Source organism: Camarhynchus parvulus, chromosome 6 (assembly GCF_901933205.1).
Source record: "Camarhynchus parvulus chromosome 6, STF_HiC, whole genome shotgun sequence".
Classification (NCBI taxonomy): Eukaryota; Metazoa; Chordata; class Aves; order Passeriformes; family Thraupidae; genus Camarhynchus; species Camarhynchus parvulus.
In genome coordinates, this window is record NC_044576.1 from 23,719,398 (window position 1) to 23,742,096 (window position 22,699).

The 22,699-nt window shown below is 44.3% G+C and overlaps 1 protein-coding gene across 1 annotated transcript in view; it reads right to left on the bottom strand.

Annotated features, from left to right (window-relative positions):
* Positions 1-22,699, bottom strand: part of COL17A1 (collagen type XVII alpha 1 chain) — a 37,133-nt gene that overhangs the window by 2,171 nt on the left and 12,263 nt on the right. Inside the window, exons 10-52 of the mRNA XM_030950659.1 lie at positions 21,905-22,048; positions 21,135-21,206; positions 20,641-20,724; positions 20,237-20,302; positions 19,123-19,284; positions 18,670-18,759; positions 18,486-18,530; positions 17,759-17,908; positions 17,098-17,313; positions 16,762-16,800; positions 16,606-16,632; positions 16,096-16,122; positions 15,542-15,604; positions 15,261-15,365; positions 14,705-14,767; positions 14,282-14,317; positions 14,086-14,139; positions 13,676-13,711; positions 13,439-13,474; positions 13,015-13,077; positions 12,631-12,666; positions 12,190-12,261; positions 11,811-11,837; positions 11,117-11,152; positions 10,551-10,586; positions 10,242-10,322; positions 9,520-9,555; positions 8,747-8,827; positions 7,478-7,531; positions 7,316-7,357; positions 6,562-6,624; positions 6,348-6,407; positions 5,817-5,843; positions 5,699-5,740; positions 5,484-5,540; positions 5,060-5,107; positions 4,304-4,417; positions 3,903-4,040; positions 3,234-3,317; positions 2,430-2,558; positions 1,726-1,815; positions 1,083-1,196; positions 673-825 (exon numbers count right to left, since the gene is read on the bottom strand). Of these exons, the coding sequence (XP_030806519.1) occupies positions 673-825; positions 1,083-1,196; positions 1,726-1,815; positions 2,430-2,558; positions 3,234-3,317; positions 3,903-4,040; positions 4,304-4,417; positions 5,060-5,107; positions 5,484-5,540; positions 5,699-5,740; positions 5,817-5,843; positions 6,348-6,407; positions 6,562-6,624; positions 7,316-7,357; positions 7,478-7,531; positions 8,747-8,827; positions 9,520-9,555; positions 10,242-10,322; positions 10,551-10,586; positions 11,117-11,152; positions 11,811-11,837; positions 12,190-12,261; positions 12,631-12,666; positions 13,015-13,077; positions 13,439-13,474; positions 13,676-13,711; positions 14,086-14,139; positions 14,282-14,317; positions 14,705-14,767; positions 15,261-15,365; positions 15,542-15,604; positions 16,096-16,122; positions 16,606-16,632; positions 16,762-16,800; positions 17,098-17,313; positions 17,759-17,908; positions 18,486-18,530; positions 18,670-18,759; positions 19,123-19,284; positions 20,237-20,302; positions 20,641-20,724; positions 21,135-21,206; positions 21,905-22,048 (3,198 nt within the window). The remainder of the gene's footprint in view (positions 1-672; positions 826-1,082; positions 1,197-1,725; positions 1,816-2,429; positions 2,559-3,233; positions 3,318-3,902; positions 4,041-4,303; positions 4,418-5,059; positions 5,108-5,483; positions 5,541-5,698; positions 5,741-5,816; positions 5,844-6,347; positions 6,408-6,561; positions 6,625-7,315; positions 7,358-7,477; positions 7,532-8,746; positions 8,828-9,519; positions 9,556-10,241; positions 10,323-10,550; positions 10,587-11,116; positions 11,153-11,810; positions 11,838-12,189; positions 12,262-12,630; positions 12,667-13,014; positions 13,078-13,438; positions 13,475-13,675; positions 13,712-14,085; positions 14,140-14,281; positions 14,318-14,704; positions 14,768-15,260; positions 15,366-15,541; positions 15,605-16,095; positions 16,123-16,605; positions 16,633-16,761; positions 16,801-17,097; positions 17,314-17,758; positions 17,909-18,485; positions 18,531-18,669; positions 18,760-19,122; positions 19,285-20,236; positions 20,303-20,640; positions 20,725-21,134; positions 21,207-21,904; positions 22,049-22,699) is intronic.

Genomic DNA, 22,699 nt, shown 5'->3' on the forward strand with positions numbered 1-22,699 from the left:
AACCATCAGTGACCCTCATCCAGTGCCATTTCTCAGGCAGCAGGCACATGTCAACCTTGAACTTCAGTGATGGCAAGACACCTTCCACTTTCCTATCTCTCCCATAATTTTGTGTACCCAATCTTAGGAACGTGCCCAATGATTTTGCAGAAGGCTGCACTCCTCAGGCCAGTTTCAGCACCTTGCCAGAAGAGCCATTCTGTGACCAGTTTGCCAAAACTGAGGTGTTTTTTAAAAGCCTGCCCTGGATGACTTGCCAGGATGAGCTCAGACCATTGGTGCTTCACAGCTAGCTCAGTGCTGCCTTCCAACCCTTCCATTATCCATGGCTCTGTGGGCAGGTCTTTGCCAAAGAAAATGCTTTTCCCATGGTAAAACTCTGCTGGTGACCTTCCTAGGGACCCATGTTTAGCACAGGCCAACTGCAACTACCCAGTGCTTGTCCCTGTTGTCTCACAACACAGGCTTTGGCTGGCAGTTGGACTGAGAGGAGAGAAACCTACAGGGTGCAGCACACTCCTGTAGACCTGGCTGTAGAGGGAAGGCGTCGCTGTAGCCCCAGTTGAGGGAAGGCTCCTACAGGAATGTCTCAGCTGTGGCAGAGCCAGTCACCTACACCAGGTAAAGCATGTCTTGGGATGCATGCAGGAAGGATGGATGGTGTTCCCTTACTCTTCAGGTACTGGATCAGCTCACTCCTGAACTCGTCACTGTTGGTGATGTCAGCATAGGACAGGAGGCCAGTTCCAGAGAAACCTGGTGGTCCTGGAGGGCCAGGAGGGCCAGGTGGGCCCCGGACTCCAGAAAGGGAAGAGTATCCAACATCTTGAGAGAGAGAAAGAATTATTTTCCATCAATAAGAGGATAAGGAAATTTCACATGTTTGGGGATCTTGAAAGTTTAAAGGCTCCAACCCCAACTTCCATCCCTTTACAGACAACATTGACAAAATTCTTTTCTTTATAGTGACTTTGTTTCCAGTGGGCAGTCACATCCCTGCTAAGCTAAATCTCAGCCTCAAGTACCCCCTGCATCTAAAAACAGAATCACCCTGCCAGCTGTGAGAAACATAAGTGCTTTACTTTGAAGGTAGGCAGAGATGTCCTCCAGAGAGGTGCCTGGTGATCCAGGGATCCCTGGAGGTCCTGGGGGGCCTGCAGGACCAGGGGGCCCGACAACACCACTGAATTCAGAGTCTGTAAGACACAAGGGAAGAAAAGAAGTCACCCAAACAACCACAACCCTAATGAATGTTCCTTGACAATACAAGTTATACCAGATACAGCCAAGTGGAAGGTTTTTTTTTCTCTCTAGTACTTCCTGGTGTAGCTTTCTTGGTGTACCTCACTTCCTGCATGTAGATGTCACATTGGACAGTCAGGTGATTCCAAAGAGAGCAAAGTCCCTATTTTTAAAATATACTTTTAAAGAGGCGTAAGAAATGATGCCTTTATGCTGCAGAGTTTGGACACAACAAAGGGCTCCTTCATGCCCTCCAAGACAGCCCCACTGCTGTTGCTCCTCACAGGAGCATGGTGATCCAGCTGCAGCCCCCTGTGGGGTGTGCAGGTGCCAGCAGAGGCCTGCAGTGCTGCTAAGGACAAAGGACCATCAGAGGGTTATTTGTGACTATAGGCCAAAAGGGAAATTCTGTGACTAAGGCTGTAAAAAAGGTCCTGCGGGCACGCAGAGCCCCATGGCAGGGGAGTGAAGAAGTTGGCTTACTTCGCAAGTACGCTGTCAGGTCACTGTAAGATATCCCAGGTGACCCTGGAGGCCCAGGTGGTCCAGGCAGTCCAATGCTCATCCCAGAACCTGCAAAATCCAACAGATCCACATTATCAGAACAGGCTGTTACAGTGTGAGCAGACAGGCTGCAGGGCTTGTTCACAGGCAATGCAGGAGGGGCTCCTGCAGAGTGCAGTGTCCCCATCAGCAGCTGTGCCAGGAGCCAGAGCTCAAACCTTGTCCTGGACATGTGACTTTGCCCTGACAATCCTAAGGACACCTACAGACAGGCAGGCAGGGGCTTCTGTTCCTGACAAAAGCTCTGCACCTCACGAACCTGTTACATGATGGGGACACCCCCGGGCAGACCAACTCTTTCACAGAGAAATATATCCTGACCACAGAGATAAAGGCTAGAAAGGCACTTAAAGGTGTTGATGGGACTTCTAAGATGGCTATGATGAAATTTTGTTCCTAAGCTCAATTTTTAACAAAGAAAGGATTCATTAGTCTGTCAGTGGTGTCTTAGCTACAGGGTATCTTTGTTCTCTTCCAAGTCTCTTACAGTCCCTGTGAGGAGGTCTCTGTACACAGGGATTCACACAATTAGCACTGGAATAATTTCTACTGACTTGACAGCATGAGCTATGTGCTGAGCTCCCAAAGGAACAGAGGGAAACACACACTAATAAAACCATTACTTGACAAGTAGCTGATAAACCTCCTGGTCAACTCATCATAATCCAGTGACAGAGACATTCCATCTCCCCCTGGCCCAGGAGGTCCCGGTGGGCCCTGAGGTCCAACGAGATACTGACGAATTTCTTCTCCTAGAAATGAAAAAAGACATCTTTCAGGCTGTCCAGCTGCTGCACAGATACCAAGTGTGAGGAGTTCCCAGCCTGTGAGCTGAGTGCCCTCCACTAAGGAAACCATCAAAACCTATAGATGCAAAGCTCCTTTCCTCCCTCTTTTCTGAGTGAATTGTCCTGTATATGGTGCCAGAAACATTTATGACAAGGCTGGGAACCTCCTATAATAAGGGCATGAGGAGAATGTGAATTTGGATGGCTTAAAGGACCACCCTGTGGTCTGGTTTTTTTTTCAGGACACCCTGGACAACTTTTTGGGTAAAGGGAATGAAAAGCAGCTCAGCTGGGAAAGACCATGCTGAGCTTTGTGACAGTTGGAGCTATTTGGAGCACAGTGCTGGCCAGCAAAATCATTACCTTCAGGGACAGACAAATGACAACCTGGAGATTTACCTGTCAGCCCACAGTAACTGTGTATAGAAAAGAATACAGAGTTGGGGATCCCCTTCACCTTAAGAACAACAACATAGCAAGGCTATGGGGGGAACACAGACTGGGGGAGCTGGAAAGTAGAACACTCTGAAGCAGCTCCAGTTGCAGGTAACTCCAGTTGCAGACTGGAGACTGGAAGGGAAAGGGAGATCTCCAGGATGCTTTACCCTCAATCCCATGTTTCCCTTGAGGGTCACTTACTTTGCAGCAAGTCCAGAAGTTCTTGGTACAAAATGGATGTAGTGGATACAGAGCTAGAAAATGACTCATAGCGACCTGAAGAGCCTGTGGGAATGAAAAAGTTTTACATGAGCCAGTATGAGACAGAAGGTGAGAGGGTGGGTCAGGAAGGAACAAAGGACAGATGAATTAACTGGTAGAATGGCCTTCTCATGCCCCCAACTATGAAACAGTTGCTATCTCACACATCCTGGTCATCACATACAGCTCTGTGCTCTGGGCATTTCTGGTTCAGATTCCAGGCTACTTCCAAAAGCTCTGGGGATTTCATCTCATTTAGGAGGGCCCCAAGCACACAAGACAACGCCCAAATACTTGAGAACACATATACTAAACAAAGCCATCTCTGTTTGGAGTCTTTGGGGGTGTCAAAGAGTCTAACAGCAAATGCTTAATATAAGACTTTTCAAGCAGCAGCAATTGCTAGCTAATCTAACCATTAAAAAAGGACAAGGCTCAGAGGACACCTCAGCTGTGTAGAGTCCTGGGCCTGGACTGCTGAAGATGAATAACCTGGTTGGGGTGCTGCTATTTAAAGACTTGTTTCTCCTCTGGTTCTCACCTCCTAGGTGCTGGACAAGCTCAGCTGAGGGCATGACACAGTACAGAGTTTACCAACAGGGTGCTTACTTGTCATATAGCTCATGACACGGGTAGCCAGCTCTGCATAATCCAAGGTCATCCCATCTGCAGTGGTGATGAGTCCAGGTGGGCCTGGAGGGCCTGGTGGGCCTTGGGCACCAGTGAAATAATGTCTGACGTTGTCACCTACGTAGAAAGCCCAAGATATGCTCACATGACTAAGAGGGAAGACTGACCATATGCACAATTACCAGACCCTCTTCCTCTGACAAAGAATGGGACAGTTCTACAGAGACCACAGTGGACAACAGCACTTCACAGGATTCAACAGAAATAAGCTCAGAGTAGCAGGGCTGTTGTTTCTAATAGAAGAGGGACAAGGCCCCTGGGAGCAAAAGAGAGATAGGCATGAAACTGCTGACGCACAGCAAAAATCTTATTATACTCACTCTTCAGGTAGTCAGTCACATACTGCTGAATCTCTTGAGATGAACCTCCACTTGGGCCAGGAGGACCAGGTGGCCCAGGAGGTCCTGGGGGTCCCTGAATTTGTCTGGATCCACCTACAGAAAGCATTGTAAGGAGAAGGAGTGTTTTTGGCACAGTTGCATGAGACCAAGCGATAGTGAAGTGTACTTGCATTAAGCCCTTCCCATAGGCCTGGAAACACCATTGGAAATTGAATATGGAGGGGCTCCCCCTGCATCTTTAAACACAGTCTGAGCATGGGGTATTTGGCAGTATAATGTCTTAAATTAATTCAGCATCTTATAATTCAGCCTGTGCAGGGCTGAGTCCAGAGACATTCCTGGCTTTGTACAGGCAGACCTGGTGGGTTTGTGCACTAGAGTGCAGGGTTGTGCAGAATACAGATGGAGATCATAGAGCTCAAGCTCATTAGTCTAACATCACTGCCCTGCTGCTCCCAATCCCAGTCAGCCTGGGCAGCACCAGTTCAAGGACCTGTCCCCACAGAGGCAAAACTCTGGCTTAAAAGGATTCCCAATAAGTTGGAAAAAGAAAACTGTCAATTCTTAAATTTTCTGATTTAAGGCAAGCTGTGCAAAAAAGGGGTTTTGAACAGAAACCCCATCAGCATTAGGTTGGCACCCACACTGGTAAAAGTCAAAGGAGCTTTTTCAAAGCCTCCACCAGATATTAGCATTCCTCTTTAATATCAGAGCGCTGATGATCTGGCCTCTTACCTCGAGATGCTCCTGGGATGCCAGGTGCACCTGGGACACCTGCATCACCTGGAAAAGAGTGAGGGAGACAGACACTTGTAATGGGTGTGACTGCATGTTGCATACTTGGTCATGTGAAACAGCTGAACTACATGTTGTTAGAGAAGCAACTACCCACCCCCCTGCAATAAGTGTCTTGAAATGCCAGCTTGTTGGAAAAGAGCATAAGGATGAGGCCATGGCAACTTTCCTGGGCCTTCTGTGACCTGGTCAAATGCCCTGTGCTCACAGCAATTCTACTGCTCTGGTCCTGCTTTGCCTGAAAAGGCAGGGTGAGCACAGCTCTAGCTCCCAAAGGACTAGGTTGCTCCACCCTTTAATCTCAACCATGCTTGGATGTGTGAGGCCACCACCAATAAAAGAAAGAAGATTTTTAAAACTTCACCTTTTGGTCCAGGTGGGCCAGGTGGGCCTGGGGGTCCCTGTATGGTGACTCTTTCACCTGCCAGTTGCAGAAAGAGAGTCAGATTCACAGGAATAAAGTATGTAGACAAAATCCTGGCTCCAGTAAAATTAAATTACAATGACTAGAGCAGGATTTTGGCCTGATTTCAGCCCAGGGACAATGAATTCAAAGGAGGAAAGGGGGCACAGACTAACCGTGGGAGGAGAATGCTGAAAGGCCAGGATCACCCGGTTCTCCTGCATGAGACACAGAAATGAAGGAGCACTTGTACACCCAGGCAAGCTACCCTGAAACCCACTGATATCTCCCTACCTGTGAATCCCCGTGGGCCTCGTTCACCTGTGAACACGGAAGCAGAGGAACAGTGTTAGGATCTCATCAGCAACATCCCAGCCCACACTGCAGCATATCATCTTGCCTTCAATTTGTAGGAGAGAAATGGGTAAAGGGAGCAGGTGCACATTTTCCTGCCAGCTGATAGTTGAGCTACACTTCACAGGGCCACCCCCTTGCACTGAGTTAGTCCACAGTGCGTTTTGCAAAAAGGCTGCCCCCTTCAATGGCAAATCTGAAGTTCTGAACGTTCTTGAGTATAAATGGGCTTGCAAAGCTGGGATCTGAATACAGTGAGACTGCCTTGACACCAGTACTGGAGGCTAACAAATTTCTTTGACAAAGATTGACTTGTTTTACAGCAGACAGGAATCCTACTTAGTGACATCTGTGCTAGCTTTCTTATAGACAGAGAAAGGCAGGAATTTCTGCTCCTAAGCCCTTTCTTCCTTTCAGTCTAAGGTGCTAAGATCCCTCTAGCACTTTGGTAAGGCAGCATGATATACCCACCTTGGTCTCCCTTCGGGCCTGGTGGTCCTGGTGGACCTGGTGGGCCTGTGAAGAATCCTTCTGCAATTTAAATAAAGAGATTTCTTCATGACATCCAACAGAACATGAAACAAGGTTTCTCTGGCTCCACTTGGTCCTGGCCATTTATGTGCTCTCTGGAACCCCAACAGGACATTCCCAGGACCAGATGACAGAATAAGTGGCAAGAACTTACCTGAGGTGGACATGGATGATCCTGGTCTCCCTGGTGGGCCTGGAGGTCCTGGCAATCCCTCTCCTAGGAAAAAGGGACACAGAAAGGCTTCAGGAAGGATCAGCCTCAGCAGTGTAAGCAAATAAATGTAAGAGCTGCTACCTTTCCAGCAATGACCTTAGCTTGTGCATTTCCCAGTGTAGGCCCTTATCACTGTTTCCTTCACATCCTTCCTACATCTATCCCTGTAGTTACTTTTCACTATCGTTTGCCACCACAGCAGAAAAGGACAGAAAAACTCCTTTCTTTGTGGTACTGGGTGCCTATCCCATCACACACCTAACCTGCTCCCTTTTCCTATTGAGCAGAGAACAAGGAATGGGGTCCTGCTCCTGTCACATGTCCTCCCACACCTTCCCTGTTCTGGCTGTGTTACAGGATGGGGCATGGGGATATGTTCCTCATGATAAGAACCTCCCCATGCGTCCGCAGCTGAAAGTTAAGGCTGGACAAGCAAGAAGTAAATATGGAATTGAATGCAGTTACCTCCTTTGGCAAGTTGAAAACTTTGAGTGTCTTCCCAAAAGGTATGGCTTTTACTAATTAATACTCTGGCTAGAACCCTCTGCAAAAGCAAATGTTCTTTGTTGGGCAGCATCTTGCTGCAGTGAAATTGTGTTGGTAGAAACCCACTATGTGAGATTCTGCTTCCAGCCCTAGGCCTTGGAAAAAACCTCCCACTTTCCAGTTGGGTTTCAGAGGAACAAGCTCCTACCTGGGGGACCACGAGGTCCAGGGGGTCCCTGCACAGATTCACCTGATGACAAATGAAATAGCGGTATTAGAGAACATTTACTCAGCAAACTGCATGGCTCAGAAACATGCCATGTTGTGTCAGCATTCCTTGCTTAGGGGCTGAGCTCTGTATGTTACACACCTGGTGGTCCAGGGGGACCTGGTGGTCCTGCTCGCCCTTGTAAATCTCCCAGCACTGTGCAAAAGAAAAACACAAACAAGGGAAAATTGTTGCTATGGAGTGACTGCTGCTATGGAAACTGTCAATATATTGCTGCTAGAAGCTCTTACAATCAAAGGTGGACTAAGATGGGACCTGGATGACCTAAGTAAGACCAAGATGAAGCAGAGGAGGGAGAGGAGAGATGTGTTTGGTTAGGACATGAAGCAAAATACAGCTCTGAGCAGGATATTGGATACAGGGAGGAGAGTAATGGTTGTTGAAAGAGCAAAGGACTCAAAGGCTAAAGAAGGAGGGAAAGAACTTCAAAGAGAGGAAAGATTCTTTAAAAGAGAAGAGAAGTTTTGGGAGGAGAACATAACACAGACATTATTTAACAAGTAGCTGCACTGTGTTATCTTGATTGTACTGTGGGATGTACCCTCATCTCCAAGCTGAGGAACAAACTCAAAGTGCAGTGATGCTGTGATCCAGGGCACCTGAATGGGGAACTGGACAGTACTGAAGCATGGTCTGAATCTACATGGCCCCATTCAGCTGGTGATCAGGCAAGGATCATTTTTAATTTTATGCCCTCTTCTACCTTGCTGCAAACTTGCAGAGGTCCCAGATCCTAGGAAAGCAACTCTTAAGTGCATTACACATCTCTGTGTAATGCAAAACAGTGCTGCACAGAGCAAGTGCTTTTCCTGGGATGTTGCTAAACCATTCTGTTCGGCTCCACTTATTTTCATCTTAAAATTTTAAAATTTTTACAAAATGTTACGTTTTTTAATCTTAAAATTTATTTCCTCCTGTGTGAATTCATCCTCTAATTTGAAGAGAGATTATTTCTGTTGCTTAGATTAATATGCCTTTTCAAACTGGTTCTCATCTTACAGATGGCTCCATGCTCATATTGCACAGGGAACTGCCCTGTGTGAACTCAGTTTCTGGAAGCTCTCACCTCTGTATCTCTCCTGTTAGTGGCTGCTCACCAGCCACCATTCCCAGCTTCCCTCTCTGTGATGTGGGCCTGATGCCCTTTGCCTCCTTTTGAAAGGACTTTAGGATGCACAGATGAGGAGTAAAGAAGAGGCAGCTGGCATTGCAGACACACCACCACACACACATACTTGCCCCATGTCACATTGAGAAGAAAGAGTTAGGGGCATCTCCTGGTAGCTGTGAGCAGGCCTTGAAGCTCTGACACATCTCCAGGCAAAGGAGTGGAAAGGCAGGGCCACTTACTTTGAGATGCTAATGATGAGACTTCTGTTTTGATAGTTTCTATCACAGCCTCACCTGGGGATCCTTTCTCACCCCGTGGACCTTTTTCCAGGAAAAAAAAAAAGAAACAGAAAGGGAGTTATGTAACTCAGACAGGGTGACATTTTGTACCTACTCTGACAAGAGGTTCAGACTGTTCTTATGAGAACTGGGAGCATGAACTCAGTCCCCAGATCTGAGGGACACTGCATTCAAGTGTGGAAATTATGCCCAGTTTGCTCTAACAGGATCACAGAAAACCAGCTAAGAAAGGTTCTTAGGGGTCAGCTCTCTTCAGGCCCTTTCTAAGAGATGTCTGCCCAACTGGCAGTGCTTTCACAGTGACATTAATCCCAATTTGGCTCTAGCTTGTTCTCCTGCCTTTCAAAATGGCAGGAGGTATCCAGCTGGGCTATATCCCCTATCACAGAAAGGCAACAGCACTTGAGGAGTGCCTTAGAATACCAGCCTTCAGGAAAAATAGCATAAGAAAAAAAGCATTTGCAGCATCCACATTACACTGACTCTTATCACCCTCTTACCACCCTTCTTCTTCCCTCGGGAAAACAAAAAAATATAAAAATTCTTTACTAGATTAATTAAGCCAAATAGTGCAACAAAATGAACTGAAAGGAAGAAATCTGTGTACAAAAGGGAGAGGGAATGTGCCAAGGGCTTAGAGAATTAGAAAAAAAGAAAAATTAATGAATTCCTTTCTCTTAAGAAGCATAATCAAAGCTGAAGGAAAATGGTACCTTGCTGTCCAGGGAGACCAGCTGGTCCAACAGGACCTAGTTTCAAAGGAAAAAATCCAAATTTCATTAGATTTTACTGGCTGTATTTTACAATAGCAGAAAATAATCAATAGGACTTTTATAAGAACTGAGACTATGAAAAAATGTATTTTCTACACAAACAAATGGAATTGCTATGGGGTATGAATTAATCAATGCCCCATATATTACTTGAATTTCCATCCTGTGGCAATTAAAATGCTTGGTGCCTCTTGGACTGGGGAAGTAACCAGAATGCCACTGACCACAGGAGAAAAGGAATGCAAAAGGCCTAACCCTCCCCTCACATTCCATACTGCAAGCTGAGACTGCCTCTGCCAAACCAGCTCCAGGACTAGCTCCAGGCAGAAAGTGCCATGAGAATCAGGCTCAGGAACTCTGCTGCCTGACACCAGCATGCTGGAGGGCAGTGTATGACTGGGACAGAGGAGTCTGAGGCCCAAGCTCATGCACAGCCAATGTGTGTGTGTGTGTGTGTGAGAAAGATTTACAGATGCTTGAGTGGGAGTTCTGAGTTCTGCTGCCTTGAGCTCAAAGCTGAGGCTGGAAAACAAGCACTTCCTAATTTCAGCAACAATTCTGGGAAAGGGATTAGACACAAGCCTGCCTTCCTGAGCAGTGAAAGAGCTTGATTCTAGTCCCTGGATTTGACTTATCACTACTTTGTACTCATCAGTACTCACCTGGAACACCTGGAGGACCAGTGGGGCCAGGTGGGCCTGGGGGCCCTGGTGGGCCTGGCAGAGCAATAGTTGATGAACCCTCTGAAAAACAAACACATAGATTTGCACACAGACACTTATATTCACACATCCAATGAATGTGTAAAAATCTATGCTTAAGGAATACCACATCTATGGCACATATATTCTCTCAGCACAGGGAGCCCCAGTACAAGTCTGACATACAGTCAAGATGAATTGAGGAGGCACAAAAAACCTCAGAGAAAACCCTCCTAAATCAGAAGTGTGACCCCTCACAGAACTACATACCTGCACTTATGACTTTTCCTGGAGCTCCAGGTTCTCCTAGGAAAACAAAGATATAAAAGTTGAGCTTCTTTTTAGGGGGGCAGGTAAATGCTATAATAGGCTCAATGACATTGTACTATTAAGCATGTAGTTTCTGTTCCTTCTGCCCTTGATCTCGTCTGAAAAGTCACAGCACTAGAAGGTCAGGGGGGAAGCAAGAGAGCTGTGCTAATCCAGAGAAGCCCTCTGATCAGCTTTCCAAGCACTACATCTGCCAGCATAGGCAATAGCTTGAATTATCCGAGGCAGGCACACAGCTTCCACTGCAGTCACCAGGCATCTCAGGCAGAACCGGGCTTCAGAGGCTTGTTCAGAGGAGAGCTGCCATGCCAAGTCCCTCAGCAGATGTCCCCACTGCCCTCTGTGTATGCTCAGGGAAGCTTTGCCTACCGTGCTTCTCAAACCTTCCCTTCCCAAAACCACTAGATGCCACTGTTGATCCAGGGACTTGTGAGTGGAGCAGCTAATCCTTGCTAAAACGAAATCTTTAGAGAGAAAATGAGCATTAGGGAAGAAATAAAACTCACCTTTATCCCCTGGTCGGCCTGGGTTGCCTGGAAGTCCTAATATGAGGTAGACAACCAATTTAAAATAGTGCAAATATTGTTCGCTGTATGTTTTTCAAGTACCCCAGCTGTTTCACTTGTGAGTTTACAGAAGGAGCTCCCCACTCAAGACCCCAGCTTTCAGCCGTTATAAGCAGGTTTCTGAGGACTTTATAAGCCAGTGGAGGAACAGACTGAGCTGGTTGTGTCCTTGGGCTTCCCTGGTCCCTCTGCTCTCCGGATGATGACACTGCTTCACAGATTTATCTGCAGCAACTTCTAGGTACTGCTACCTGTCCTGAGGCTCCTGGATGAATTCCCTGTTGAACTGTCCCCCCACAACCACCTCTGCTTACAGGTGTCACATCCTCTGTTTACATCTCTATTGCTACATCCTCTCCCTTCTGTTTCTGCTGCTGACAAGAAGGACTTTTCAGTGATGCATGGGGAACTGAAATGTTATGTTGTGGGGAAAGGCAAAATTTCAACACTCAAAAGCCTTGCATTGCTCAAAAATCACACATCTTGTGCAAAGCCTGTCACAAAAGCCAAAAAAGATGTGGAAACCTTGGTATATCACTTTGGAAACCCTGAGCACCACAGAGGGAAAATTACAAGGGTTTTTGAACCCAAATTAAAGTGTGTCATTGATACACTGGAATATGAAAAAGCCTACCTGGCGGTCCTTGGGGTCCTGTAAGACCTGTCAGAAAAAGGCAAAATCTCTTAAGATGTCTAAAAAATTTCATATGGGAAAAGGACAGACAGGGAGAAAAATATTCCATTTATGTGAAATTATAGCACACAATTCCCAAAGTGGTGGAAACTGGCCTAGCAACTGGTATGTAAATCAGCTCATAGCAGCTGATGTTTGCACTGTGGGCAATTTTGTGATCATAAGGGGTCGAGAATCTCTATGTATTTTCCTTTCATCACCACCTTAAGAATACAGAGATCCTCTGCCAGACTTAAATTCAAATTAAGACTGGAAACTGACAAATGCATCCGTGTTCCTGACTGAGCAAAAAGCATTTTTGTTCTCTCTATGCTTTTACCTGGCTCTCCAGCATCTCCAGTGGGTCCTGGAGGGCCTCTGGCACCTGGCATTCCCATAAGACCTGGTTCACCTAGGGATATAATCACCATTAATGAGACAGAAGTCATTGACATACAATCTACCAATCCATTCAAGCTTTACTGTCCTGCAGCACTTTCTAGCTATTGTATTCTCACAGCCAAGTGGCCATCTCCAGCATCATGTCTGGGAGGGGAACATCAATGACAGAAGAGTTCTGTAGAGAGGGAACTCTGTCACAAGTTTACAGCCTGCTCCATTATATGTCTCAGTTCCATGTTTACAGGCTGACACTACAGTCCTTAGACAGAAGATCCCAGAACATGAATCTGCTGTCATCTTTCTCCCACCCCTTTTACAAATCAAATCCTACCAGATCAGAAAGTACCTGCACTTCTACCTCAAAGGAAGAAGTCCTTACCTTTTTCACCCGGCTGTCCATCACGACCAGCTTGTCCTGTCCAAAGAAAGAGATTGTCAGGACTTCTGAAACAGTACCACAGTTATCCTGTCTTCCTCCAAAGTGGAGCACAGCCCTAACCCTAAGTGTGGCTTTTCATTACCTTGTATCTGAAAGAAACCTTGGTTGCAGTTACTGAAGGTCCAGGAAGCATTCATTCAAAACTTAACTGTAGGACATTTTTTTGGAGTGTACAGACTAACCAGCTGTCTAAAGGTAAGGCCTAGGATCACAACAAGCATGATTCCACTCCCATACTGTTTCCTTGTCTGTGCTCACAGAAACACAATCTGGGTGGTAATGACATTGCCTCCCATATAAATACAGCTGCCTTCTGGTACCCACCTGCAGGTCCTTTAGCCCCTGGCTCTCCTGGAGGTCCTGGTATTCCTCTTGAGCCTTGTTCACCTGTAGCAAAATAGTATGAAAATGAATCAAACAACTCTTGGACAATTCTGTCGGCAATATTTGCTGCTTTGCAACTGAAAACCAGCACTGACAGGATGTTCAGGCCTCATGATTCACAACTGTCTCTGGGCATTAGAAAAGCTCAAGTGATGTGAATACAGGGCATGTGAGGGAGGATTTTCCTAAAGCTAAATACCAAAGACTGGAATCAAGAATGGGATCTATTTGTTTATAATTTTGGTGCAAAAATAAAACTACTATAACCAGTAACATCATTATAGTGTTTCAGAAAGCCTACTGGGATTGGCTGGGCTATACTTTTATTAGGTTGGCTGTTACTCCAGTATTTCAATCTACTGACCTGTCATTCCACGAGAACCCTTCTCACCCTGATCACCTGTGGTAGAAAAAAGGGACAAATTCTGTGAGATTGCTTCAATGTAAAATGTTTCCATCAGAGAAAATAAAGCCTGCTTTCTGACAAGAGCACAGAAGAAAAAGCCAAAGATGGATAAGGATAAAACCCATGGACAGTATCCATATCTAAAGGAATCTAAAGAAAATTAACCACAAAAGAATACCTAATTGGTCAACATACCTTTGGGTCCAGGGGGTCCACTGGCTCCTTTTTCACCTGAAAGAGATATGGATGATTGAACAATAGTAGTAACAAATCATAAGGGAAAGGCATTTAATGCATGAAAAATCTCAAGGCAAATACAGATTCTGGGTTACCAAACTCATACTGGAAATTCTTTTCCTTTAACACTGCTCCATCCACACAACTGTTTTTCCTCTCTTAGACTGCTATTTTTACCTGCATTTCTCAATATTTGCTAGCAATCACTGACTAAGTTTTGGTTTGCCTCCCTTTTCTTCAGTCTTATACTTTTCTTTGCCCATAGAATCAAAATGTGACATGGTCAGATCACATCTGCTGCTCAGAGCAGTGCTAGAAAAGCACCTCAGCGAGTGCTGCTTTAATTGCCAGGAGGAAGAGAAAGTTACCTTTAGCACCTGGGAGTCCTGCTTCACCTCTAAATCCTTGTAGGCCAGGAGGACCTGCAGAAAAATGAGATGGAGGGTTTTCATTCATCCCACTCACCACAATGCATCACTGAAGCAGAAAAACTATGAGAAGCTGTTACTCTGTTTTTGTTCTCCCCAGTCTCTAGATGCCACAGCAAAGGAATACAGCACTCACCTGGAGGACCTTGTGGGCCTGGAGAACCCATCAGACCTGTAAGGAACATAGATTTTCTTTTAGTAACACCACAATTAGAAAATTATCAAATTACTTTCAGTTTGCCCAACAGCATCCACAACCCAACAGGTGTTTAGTGGACTGGAAGTTCCCCAGCCACTAGAAGAATTTGCATTACTGGCATTCTCAAAACCAGGACAACAAATTTAGAAAACTTAGTCCTTGTGACATTGAAGAAATGTTTTCCACTTAGGTAAAGAGACCCAAGCCATCTATCTCAGCTGAGATGCTGGGATATGTGCTTCAGACTATTAGTTCACTTTTCTGGTTACTGCAGAGCAACACAAGTGAAATGAGACAGCTGGAGCGCTCATTTACCCCTAACCTCTCTGTTAGGTGTTCTCTCTCCATTTTCACATTTACCTTTTAGGCCAGTAGAACCTGGGGGTCCAGGTGGCCCTGGAGGACCCGGCTCACCAATAGCACCTGCAAAATAAGAGCACAAATAGACATGGTAGAATACTGCCATGGTCCCATTTTTCCATTATTCTATTTACTGTTATTCTTTCTCTGGTAAGTGTCATGAATAATCTGCTCATCAGTCCAAAACACCCAAATAGATATGCACTGTCCAAGAGAAGAATATGAGCTCTCTGGGCTTTAGCAAGACGAATTCCTCAGCTTTGATGATCTGGATAACAGGGAAGAAAATAACCTTGATAGTGAAGTGATTTTGGTTCTGTCAGACTCAAACTTGACTGTAAGATTGGGAAACCAAAGCAATCCTTGTTTACCCCTTATAAGTCTGACAAAAAAATAATCCCTAAGGACATATTAATCTGTGCTGGGAAATGTATAGATATGAAATCTGAATTTGAATAGTGAAATCAAATTTTATCACTGAGGTGTTCAATTAATCAGGACCAAACTCTTGCTTTTGTCCTTCTCTGTCTTATCCAACAAGACACTTGGTTCCTACCTCTGTCTCCTTTTTCTCCAAATCCAGGTGGTCCTGGCTCCCCTCGAGGCCCTGGCATCCCTTCTCTACCTCTTTGTCCCATGGGACCTTCCATGCCAGGCTCACCTACAGGAAACAAAAGCCTTGTAAAACCAGGTGTCTGTGGGAGGGAGGCCTTGGGCAAAAGGATCCATGGCCATCTCCACTGGGCAAGGCAATAATCACACCAGCCAGGTGTCTGTATTCCTGTGCCACGTGTCAGTCAGTTGTGAATGACTCACAGCACTGACAGAAATACTCACCCATGCTTCCCTTCTGGCCTTTTGGTCCTTCTGGTCCTGCATGCCCAATTGGACCAGGAATGCCTGGAAAGAAAACACAGTAAGCATTCAGAATTCTTGACTATGTACCATAAAACAATAACATGAAACTTAGGGAAATCTCAAGCCTGGAGAGATTAATTCTACAGGGTAAAGAATATATTACTCATAAGGTGGGTACTTTATCTCTTTAGAAGAACACAATACATATAAAAGCACAAGAAAGCTGAACAAGTATTTATGCAGCTGTAGGACTCTTTCAGTGCTAGACTAGAATCTTCACAACCCCAAATTCAGCATGTTCAACTAAGGGGAAGTCTGGCCAAGGCTTAGCTTGTAACCAAGTCTCTGAGCTGTGTCTGTAGCTCAGCACCAAGGTATTAATCAAGTGACTTAATCTATGCTAAATATTGACTCTTCAGAGAACCACCTTGAGCTAAGTTCAAGGAATTTTGCAAGAAAGTGCAGAATTTGTTCTTGCCTACAGTAATGTAAATAAATGTCCTCCCTTAAAGGAGAATTGAACTATAGCCCACCTGGGACACCAGGAAGTCCTCGATCACCTATAGACAGAAACAAAGAGACAGTCAGTGGGGAATAAATTTTCTCTTTTTATCACTTTGGCTAACCCTCACCCTCATAAAAAGAAGTTTATGTTCCTGGAATATTTACAAGTTCTAGCGCCTCCAGCAATTGTCTCCCTTGTATTTATGCAGATAATTGAATCATTCACACTATGCAAAACCCTCTGGGCACTGAAGCACTCTGTGATTAAACCAGGTAGAGCCTGGCTTCAGGAATGACTTTCATCCAGGCGAAAGGGGCTTCTAGATTCAAAGCGAGATCTGTTATCTCTTCTACTATGAACTCTAAAATTTTCTTTGACCAGAAAACAGGAGAAAACCCCAACCTTCACAGCAATATCTGAACTAACAGATAACTGGAATCAGCTTCTCCAAATTCTGGAGTAACAAAAAAACATTTTCTACCCCGGCCCTATGACAGGCTGCCAATCTACTTGAGAAAGCAGGTAACTCCAGACTTACCTTTGGGACCTTGTATTCCCATGTCACCTGAGAAAAGTGGAAAAAAAAAAAAACTAATCAAGAGACATCCATGTCATTCATTTTGTCTTCTACAAAACTGTGCATTGCCAGAGCCAAGGAATTGGACAGGGGAAGAGAAGGACTATATGGCTGTACCTTTCTCACCACGTTCTCCTCTCTCCCCTCGGAAGTAGCCTGTAACAGGAAGTGAAGGGGCTGTTAGAGCTCATTATACAGCAGAGTAGCTACTCATTTCAAGAACAAGGATGCATCTATTTGGATTTCAGGCTACAGGCAGCACAGTATAGTTTGTGAGTTTCCTCAGTAAATTTGTTTTCATAAATACATGAAATTTCCAAAGATAGGAGAATGTTGGCTGCTCTGTTGTTCATCTCTTTCCATCATGTGCTAAATAGAAGTAAATCACCTTTCCCTTGCTAACAAAAGTAGCATAGAAAATAAGGTATGGGTTCACTTTTTGACTCTGCTCACCTCGTTCTATTTCCTTATTCAGTCTGCTCTTCACCATCAACCAGACTGACTCTTCATTTTCATATGGGAAGGTTGAGGAGAGTGTGTTACCATGAAGAAAGTCTACTCTTGAAACATCCTTTTCTATTTTTGAATTCCCTTGGTTAATTGCCAGGAGGCCACCATTGATTTTTTCCAGGTCTTCCACACGAGATTTCAGCTTTCTCACTTCTTCAGCTGGAAGGTTAAAGGAAAATGCTAGGGAACATACTGCCAGATATGCATGCCTGAAATATCTCATGCTATCATAGGAACATGGCAACACTGTGTCACGTAGCTATGGCCACTGAGTTTTGCAGAATTCTTTTTTTCTTTTTTCCTCCCCAGAAGGGATATCTGGAATTTAAATGACAGCTTTGGAATCTGTCAGTCTTAGCAGTAGACCTCAGATCTCAGGAGCTTTCCTATCCTACTCACCCCAAGACTATATAACTCCTTAACAAAGACTGTATTCCTTATCCCTTCTTCCTGTCAATTTGTAATATCTCAGTGGCAAGTCACCATCAAGCTGAATGTTTCTCTCAGTTCTCTGGCTTGATATCTCTGGTGCTTGGGCTTGTTCCCAGCTTAAACCCTTTGTCATTCCATACCATTCAACATTTTTTCCTCAGTTATTTCTTACCCAGAGCAATGAGTCCAAAAAGCAATCCAAGGAGAAACAACCAGGCTAGAAGCAAACCCAGGAGCCATTTCCACCAGCTACAGCAGGAACCACAAGGACACCAGGATGGTGCTGATCCAATTGCACCTCCTGCATCACCACTTCGTATTTCTGAAAGAGGGAGGGAGCAATCTCCCAGTTAATGAAGAGTTCCTTGACTTCAGAGTTAAGAATCTCTTACAATAAGGACATCAAGGCCTGATCCATTATACAAAGCGATGTGGAAAAATCTTTATGCCACTCTGTGCACATGGTGAGTGTAATTCTAGTCCCTGTGGAAGTTGGGAACACTATTTCCAAAGGGAATTTAAACAGGGGACAAAAACACTCGTGCATTTTAAAATAGCTGGAAAACATGATCACATGGGGGTAAATTTTTTGTACAGATCTGAGCCATAAATGACAGCAATAGCCAGCATGGTCTGTCTGAGCCCTCTCTTCCTCATAAATCTGTCCCAGTAGCAGGGGGACTGTCAGCTATCTGATTTTCTCTAGTCATGCAAAAATAACCCAACTGTGCACTTATCTACAATCAAATCACTGGTACCAATTTCTCTGGTAGCCTCCTGAACATTCCCTCCCTCTGATTCATTGCTCAGAGACCACTCACGTCCCTCAAGAACAACTGCTTTTTTGTGTATTGTGCTTTGGTGCTTCTTCCAATGAAAGTCTGAGTGGCATCACTTACCTGCATAAGTTTCTTTGTCCCGTTTTGGCATGGATTTCAGCCCTCCTGTTTTAACAACAGTAAAAGAGGTTTTACCAGTCTTTCTGTGCAGGACAAAATTTAGAGTGTGGGCTTGAAAGGGAAAGGTAGTAATGGAGGCAGAAGGAGAAAGCTGTGTTGCATTTCTGCAGGAGCAAATTCTTACCATTTGCATCTGATTTTAGGCCAGTATCTGTAGCATAAGATGAGGAAAATCCCTGCTTCTCTTTCTTCAAAGTGTCTTCTCCAAAAGATCCTGAACAGGAACCAAATATAATTAGAAGCATTACACAGAAGTTAAACCAGGCCAATCTTCTTTCATTGCTAAAGGTGTATTTTTCTTGGGAAGACACAATAGCTCTGCTGTCTAAACCATATCTATTTTTTTTTCTCTCAAAGCTCCTGAGCTTTGTGAAATATCCCAAGGCACACTCTGGAGGTTCAAATGCAAAAGCCAGATCCAGGTTTCAGCTGGCATGGTTAAAAGTTGCCTGCCTGTCAGAGGTTCTTGTATGATGCACAAGTTAGGTGTAGTGCCCTGAACACTCTATTTCCCTTATGATCAATCTCCATTTCTCTGCCCTCAGAATAACCACATGTCCTGAAAGAGGAATGTTACCTCCACTAAACCCAGTGTTAGAAGCACTAAAGACTTTGCCAGTGTCTTTTGTCATGACCAAGAGCTCCATTTCCTTTGCAGGTGCCTTCTCCTTCTCCAGCAGCAGGAACTTGCAGTCTTTGCGCAGAATGTCGTCTCCCTGGGAGCTCACAACAGTTCCTCCTGCAATATTTGTAAAAGATGGTAGAGAGGAGATGAGTGTGGGCCATTGAGCCCATAACTACAAGCCACATCACTTTTGTTCATAAAAACAGGTGGTCACATTGTAATTGGGATTGCCACTACAAAAAGAGCCTGTAAGATACTGGTCACTAAAGGTAACAGGAGAGCTGTGCATGTCATTAGGTTTCTTTTGTGCATTTCACTAGCAGGGGAGGCCCTGCTGCCAGAAATGGGGAACATCTGGAATTCAATCATATGTAGAAGTGATTTGCTCAATGAGCTCTTTGTTCCTCAAGCACACTTCCTGTGGAGTCAGAGAAACTCATTCCATTACTCTAGCAGAACCTGGAGCAAACATTTATTAGAAATGTTATCATAACTTCTGTGGTGTTTGCATCTATTTTTAAGCCTTGTCTTTGGGAGTCCTTGGATTACGAGGCAAACTTGGCTTTCTTTACATATAGAGAAAAAAAAGTGTAATTTGTAACTCTCAGAATTGCAGAAAAGAACTGGAAAGGATGAATCCTGACTGTTCAAGGACAAAAGGCTTCTCTCATTAAAAAAACATATTCTGATAATGTATAAGTCAATTCCTTCATTTTTGAGTGGTTGAAGATGGTACAACTGAAAAATTATTTTTAAGAGCAACATTGCAAATGTTTTGGCTTCAAATAAAGTACAATTTCACACGTGTCCTCTTCTATCCAGTTTCCTGCCTGCTGAGCAGAAACAGCTCAGAATTAAACAATCCAAATTATTGTAGAGAACTGAATCAGACCAGTTCATTTGCTCATTCTTGGATTCTGACTCTTCTTCTTTTCAGAAAGGTACTGGTAGGAAACTTGGCTAGTGACAAGTTACGCACCTGAGCGTCACTCACTGAGTCTCTAACTCATTTTTATGATATGCTTGTACAAGGCCATGCCTAAACACCTGTCAATGACAGACTCACCTGCTGAGGCAGACGCACCAGTACTTGCCATGGTGTTGCTCTGAGAAGTGTTCTTCATCCCATATGCTGCAAAGAAGAAATTCAACAATTACAGAGATGAAGGATAACAAGGGATCTACATACACCAAAACATTCAAAAATCTTTTCTCATTCAGTGCTCCTAGGACAACTCAAACAATCAACGGTTTTCCCCAGCAAGCAAATTTCTAGTGCATCAGCAGTGGGAGCTGTTCCTGCTCATGCACAGCAGAGGAGATGTTTCTCAATGTCTCTTCATACCACACTGTGCCACACAAGAAGAAGGTGATGAGGGGGCCTCTGTCAAGATGAACCTTCTAATCACCACAGAAAAGGTGGGAGAAGGAAGCACATGCTGGTGACCCTCACACTTTATCTAGGCTTACTTTGTTGCTGACTTGCAGAGGCTGCTGTAGCATTCTGGGTTGCAGAAGAAGAGCTTGGAGACAGATTGTTTTGAACTCCAAATACTGCAAAGAAAAGCATTGCAATGAGGGTTATATGAGTCCTGCAGTGCAGGTGGTATTCTGCTAAAACCCAAACAAAACCAGTGACACAAAAATAATGACCTCTCCCAACAAATTTCCCCAGCTTTCTGGAGGCACCATAGACCTTACAAAAAATGTTTTGTAACTTAGTTCACACCTTGCTGTATTGTTATTGTTGGCTCAGGACAATAATGATGACCATTTTAAAACATTATCTCAAGTTACATTGTGAGGTCTCATGGCTGCATGGACATTTCTGCAGGTGGGGGCAAAGAGCTGCTGACGCTCAGATGAGGAATAGGAGAGAAACTTGTATATTGGTATTATTTCACTGTAGTTGTCAGTGCCAGAAATGCAGTGCTGTCAAAGTGTGAAGGGAAGAAAAATCTGACCTGTAGAGGAAGAGCTCAGGCCTGCATTCAGAGTATGATTGCTGGGAGCCAGGTTATTTGGAACACCAAAAACTGCAAAAAGAGGAAGCAAAATGTTATTACTCCTCTCAAATCATAAATCTAGCACTCAAAGGTCAATGGCACAGTCCCAGAAACTAAGAATCAACTTGTAAATAGAACTAGTGATAATGCACAATAATGGCACAGAGGAAAAATCTTGACAATAAACTACCCTTTTACTGAACTGATAAAGGCAAAAAAATTCTACCTCAGACAAGATGAGATCTTATGACAGTGAGAGAAAGTAAAGCTTTAAATAGTATTCCATCATAAAGCTTGTGGTTTTTCTCTGCAACTGGGGAATGCAGAATCCCTGGTGTTTAGAAATGGGCCTCACCAGGTGTAAGAACACACAAAACTTATAATATTTTTAGTATATGAGCCATTCTTACAATGGGCCAGGATAATCCAATATTAGTTTGAGTCTATACTAGTTTTTATATGGAATGTGAGCTTGACCTCTTTTATAAAGATGACATCAAAATTTAATGATAGTCAGAGAGCCAGGCCAATAAATCTCACAAAGAAGGATTTTGAGATTTAGTGTAAGCAGAGAGCACCAAATTACAAAAAAACAGAGAAAATTCAAGCATATCCCTTGCCATTTTGATTATTCCATCATTTTAGTTCGTGCTGTGCAAAAAAACCTGCTTTTGACCCAGTTTCAGGATAGTTCCATCCTTCAAACCTGGGCAATTTAGGGAGCATACCTGATCCTGTAGAGTGAGACATGGCATTGATCAAGGAAGAGCTGTTATGGTATCCACCAAGGGAAGACCCAGCAGGCAGAGTGGAGGACCACATGTATGAAGGGAGGGCAGTATTCAGTATGGTTGTGTCATATGTCCCTGACACTGCAAAAACCAAGCAGACAGAAGTGGTTTTCAACAAGGCCAGGCTTGTGGCTTAGCATGCACTGCAGGTTTATAGGGCAAACAATTTACATTTCAATTACCCTTGTAGAGTCACCCCAATGACTCCAGGTTAGCATGGCATAACTGACCTCAAATGGTCAGCTGATTACAGCCCACACAAATTTTAACCAATGGAATATAGATTGACCTAATAGCATGATCATTCACAAAACACCTTGAAGAGATTTTCATTATGGAATAAACCACCCCAGTCTGCCATTCCATTAATAAATCACCCTGGGCCATGGGACGTATGGCTTTTGCTTCCCACATATGTCTCTGATTGGTTCACTAGTGTACTGGACTAAAATTCTATTTTAGACAGGATTAGAGCTATGAGTAAGACAAAATATATTGTTTTTAGACATTGATGGAAGACAATGGAATCCTCAAGCCCTGTTGTGAGATGTATAAATAACTAAAAAAGGTTGTAGTATTTTAAGTACCACTTCAGCTATAGAATCACAGAATGGTTTGGGATTAAAGGGACCTCAAAGATAATCTAGTTCCAACCTCTTGCTATAGGTAGGGACATCTTGGAGTAGACCAAGTTGTTGAAAGTCTCATCCATTCTGGCCTGGAACACTTCCA